The sequence below is a fragment of the Mirounga leonina genome, unplaced genomic scaffold, assembly GCF_011800145.1.
Source record: "Mirounga leonina isolate KUSES-001 unplaced genomic scaffold, KU_Mleo_1.0 Mir_150, whole genome shotgun sequence".
Taxonomy (NCBI): domain Eukaryota; kingdom Metazoa; phylum Chordata; class Mammalia; order Carnivora; family Phocidae; genus Mirounga; species Mirounga leonina.
In genome coordinates, this window is record NW_023270374.1 from 4346096 (window position 1) to 4350724 (window position 4629).

The window sequence follows — 4629 nt, forward strand, 5'->3', positions numbered from 1 at the left end:
GGGGGGTAGAGGAAAAGATGTCAATGACCATTGTTTGCTCGTTTGGGATGTTGCTCCGCCCCCCGAGTCTGTCGTAAACCTGGCGGCGGACTAAAATAAACCCCAGATGCCGCGGCTCGGGGGCCGCCGCGCCGCCGACTCCCCGTCACAGGCGCTGCCGCCGCAGCCGGGGTGGCGGCGACGAGCGGCCGCCGCCTCCCGCCCGCGCCCGCCCCGGGCCCCCCGACCTGGCCGTCCGCCGAGCCATGTCGTTGAGCCCCAAGCACACGACGCCCTTCTCCGTGTCCGACATCCTGAGCCCCATCGAGGAGCCCTACAAGAAGTTCGGCGGCGCAATGGACGGCGCGCCGCCCGGCCTGGGGGCGCCCCTGGGGGCCGCGGCCGCCTACCGTGCGCCGCCGCTCGGCCCCTCCTCGCAGGCGGCGGCGGTGGCGGGCGTGCCGCCACCCCCCGCCATGGCGGGCCACAACGCGGCGGCGGCGGCGGCGGCGGCGGCCGCGGCGGCCGCCACCTACCACATGCCGCCGGGCGTTTCGCAGTTTCCGCACGGCGCCATGGGCGGCTACTGCAACGGCGGCCTGGGCAGCGTGGGCGAGCTTCCCACCTACACGGACGGCATGCGGAGCGGCGCGGCCGCCGCGGCCAGCGGCTGGTACGGCGCCAGCCCGGACCCGCGCTACTCGTCAAGTGAGCGGGCGGACAGCGCGGGGCTGAGGGCAGGCGGACGGCGCGGGCTTCGCCCGTCGCGCCCGGGGCGCGCGCGGAGCCGAGGGTCCCGGGCTCCCGGCCGGGGCGCGCGGGGGCTGCCGGGACTGGGCGGGGGGCGCGCGGAGGGCCCCGGGACCCGGCCGGGGGCGCCGGGCCGGGCGCACGGAGCGCGCTGGGACCCAGGCGGGGTGTCACCGGCGTCGCGGCCCGCGCGGGGTGAAGAGCGTGGGGCGGCGGCGGGAGCGGGATCCCGGCAGGCCTGGCGCTCACCCGGCTTCTCCCCTGGGGCCCTCCCCAGTCTCCAGGTTCATGGGGCCATCGGCGGGCGTGAACGTGGCCGGCATGGGGTCGCTGACGGGCATCGCGGACGCCGCCAAGACGCTGGCGCCGTTGCATGCGGCTGCGGCGGCTCCGCGAAGGAAGCGTCGCGTGCTCTTCTCGCAGGCGCAGGTCTACGAGCTGGAGCGTCGCTTCAAGCAGCAGAAGTACCTGTCGGCTCCCGAGCGCGAGCACCTGGCCAGCATGATCCACCTGACGCCCACGCAGGTCAAGATCTGGTTCCAGAACCACCGCTACAAGATGAAGCGGCAGGCCAAGGACAAGGCGGCGCAGCAGCTGCAGCAGGAGGGCGGCCTGGGCCCTCCGCCGCCTCCGCCGCCGTCCCCGCGTCGCGTGGCGGTGCCCGTGCTGGTCAAGGACGGCAAGCCGTGCCGGAACGGTGCCAGCACGCCGACACCCGGCCAGGCCGGCCCGCAGCCGCCGGCCCCGACGCCCGCGCCTGAGCTCGAGGAGCTGTCGCCCAGCCCGCCCGCGCTGCACGGCCCTGGGGGCGGCCTGGCGGCCCTGGACGCGGCCGCGGGGGACTACGGCGGCGGCGGCGGCGGCGGCGTGCTTGGCGCCAACCTGCTCTATGGCAGGACGTGGTGACCGCGCGGGCGCCCCGGGGCGGGGTCCTGCCTGCGGCGCGGAGGGTGTGTGAGAAGCTTCGAGAACGGATGGGGAAAACACACCGAAGCTGACTCTTGAGTACACGGAGATCAAAAACTAGTGAACGGGTCATGGAGAGGGGCAGCCTGTGAACCTCTTTGCTTGGGGGGGGGGGGACAGCGACAGCCCCGGAATTGAATAATACGACGCCAGAAGGCTGTGAGGTGGTGATTTCCTCCTTCAGAAGTTCCTAAATTATTCGAAAAGCTGGCTGAGTTCACGTCCACCACGTTCCTAACCAAAGCTCTCAAGAGTTTTAAAAGTTGGAAACTTTGTTGGTGTTTGTAGCTCTAAAAATCAACCCAGCTTTAACAATGAATCCTTTTTTGAAGTGGAATTTGAGAGATTAATTTTCAAAGGCCTCCCCCTTAAGTGCAATTTCATTAATGTTTGATTGAAAGTAACTTGTAGCTCAAGGTGGATCACGCACATAGCAACATTATTGCAGGGGAATTATTGCCATTTAGGTAATAGAGAAATGGAATAAAACTAATCAAAATACTGCTTAAATGGATTGATACAGCTTTTTAAATTTAATGGCGATTTTAAAATGTTTTGATCGTTATTTGGCAAATGAGTGTTTTTATATTACTCTAAAAGAGGGTATTTCCTACCTAAGATGCAGCTCGTAAGAGGGAAGGGTTGTAAACTACTTTTTATGTAGAATCTGGTCTCCCAAAATCAAACGATAAAATAAATGCGCGCTGTCTTTCCATGGACCTGTTATTTGCTCTAAGTTATTTGCCTGTCTGAATTTGAATACCTTGATAAAATACTAGAACAAGCAAGCGAATTTGCTAAAATTGGCATCAGTCTATATTCCAAAGCATGTCAAGAAGGAAGAGAATAAGGTGATTTATTGAATTGTAATCAGAATGTAAAGAGTAAGAATTATAATTTTCCCATTATATTTGCAACTTAATAGGGGTTGCACACCGATTTTGTTGGTGTTTTGTTGTACAAATAATGTATTTACTCTTTAATATGCCAATTTATATTTCCTATGTTTCAAATGAATATTTAAATATAACTTAAAAGAATCTTAAGTACTTTTTTGGTTAAAGTTAAGTGGTCATTTCTTTTTCACTAAGTTGTATAGGTTTTATTTTGGTTTGGCTTTTTTTTTTTTTTTTAACAGTAGTTGGCATGACAAGACAATGCATCTCAGTTTACTTATGATTTAAATAACTGGTATTGGAGTAAAAATACCAAAAGCAAGCTGAAGAATGTTAGCTTATAAAATGAATGAAAAAGACCTAACATGGATAAAGCGTGATTTATAAATGATCACAAATAGTCACCAGAGACCCTAAAACTTTTACACATCTGAAGTTTTAGAATTAGTCTGAGACTGAAACATTTCATTTCACTTCATTGTTCGGGTGTTTTTTGAATGTGCAAAGTGAATCCTTCAGAAGGTGTTTTAGAAATTAAACTTGCACTTTCTCTAAACTGTATTTTACATAATGATAAAACTCAGTCCCTTTCACATAGGGGAAAAACAACCACTGAACAAGCAAGTGCATCATCTTTATCAAGGGTGTGTGAATGCATTTTTGGAAAATCAGAACTAATTTTTTTAAAAACATTTTACATAAAAGGAAATAATTTGAGCAGAAAAAAAATAGTATGAAAATGGTGTAATACACTTATAGAAAATTCTCCCAATTTGGGTTTTTGCATATTGATAGAATTGATTTTCAAAATTTTTGCCAAGCTAGTATAATTATTACCAATGTGCCAGATTTCAAAATGCTTGTTTATATTGATTTGATTCCCTCATAGCAGTACAAGAATTCTGAAATTTTACTTCTAGAAAATGTGTTCCAAAAGTCCACATGGTTTGCAATATATATATTTTACAACCCAGTATTTACCAATAATAGCTTAGGGACTAAGGGCTCCAAGTAACATATTTAAAGAAAACAAAATCTTCATGCAGTTTGTCCCTTGATAATTTATTTTTGGAACAAAGAATCTCATAGACTAAGTGTACTCTGTATCCAAAAGATCATTAAGAAAAAACAGCCTTTATACAGTATTTTCTAAAAGTGTATTTGCTGTAGGCATATCTTTTTCCTTTCAGCATTCCTTTAAGTCGTAGAGGAACCACTGCCAGAAGTAATCGCTGCAGAAGTAATCGCTGCAGATGGCTTAACATTCTACACCCAGAAATGCACTGAGTTTATGTGTGCACATTCCGAAATTAGGATAAGGTTTGTTTCTTGAAACATTGAAATAGAAAATGTTTTTACTATAGAATTCCACATTCTGATTAATGCAAAGCAAGAGCTTTTTTTCTTTTCTTTCAATTAGTGCTTTGCAGATCTTTTATAAAAACACAAACGGCCAGACTAGGTGAAACTCATTAACTGAAGAGGAGGATAAGTGTCTTCACAACCAAGAGGGAGGGCCGAGGCAGGGTCTGAGTGGAACAAAGCCCTCTCGAAGTTTAACAGAGGCCACAGCAAAACTCGGTTCCAGAAATGCTAACTGCAGATGTGATATTTTCCTAAATGTTTTGGGGCTGTACAACAAGCTTATCTTTTCCAGTTGAGGCACAGAAACAAAAATCCAAAATCAAAGTTGCAGAGAGGAACAGCAGGGATTGCAAGTACTTTTCTGTAATCTGTGTTGGGATGTGAATGAAAGCTTTGAGTGTGTGGTAGTGTGCAATGTTGAAGGCACAGGAATGGTGTTTTGTATATAAAGCATGGAGGGTGTAACCCAGTTGTTTTCTATTTAAGGCTTTGCCTTAGAATTAAAACCTAATGGTCAGAACAAGTAGTCAATCAGACTTTTATCAACACAGATGTTATGTCCAAACTCCATTCTGCTATCAATTGTTTACTTTCAATTTAAAGCAAATCAGAAACTCTATCCCGTTCACTAAATGCAAGCACTTTCCAAAGAATGGCTTTGTTAGCGGCATTG

General features: G+C 50.2%; 1 protein-coding gene across 1 annotated transcript; it reads left to right on the plus strand.

The window, feature by feature from the left end:
- Positions 1–233: 233 nt before the first annotated feature.
- Positions 234–1635, plus strand: NKX2-4 (NK2 homeobox 4). The gene is made up of 2 exons (XM_035005644.1): positions 234–687; positions 1007–1635. The coding sequence occupies exons 1-2, from the start codon at positions 246–248 to the stop codon at positions 1633–1635; spliced, it is 1071 nt and encodes a 356-aa protein (XP_034861535.1). The 5' UTR covers positions 234–245.
- The last annotated feature ends 2994 nt before the right edge of the window (positions 1636–4629 follow it).

Bases quoted from the DNA above. Each gene is read 5' to 3' on its own strand.
- NKX2-4 (XM_035005644.1), top strand. From the start codon at position 246: ATGTCGTTGAGCCCCAAGCACACGACGCCCTTCTCCGTGTCCGACATC. The intron at 688-1,006 runs GTGAGCGGGCGG...GGCCCTCCCCAG, and splicing joins GGACCCGCGCTACTCGTCAA to TCTCCAGGTTCATGGGGCCA.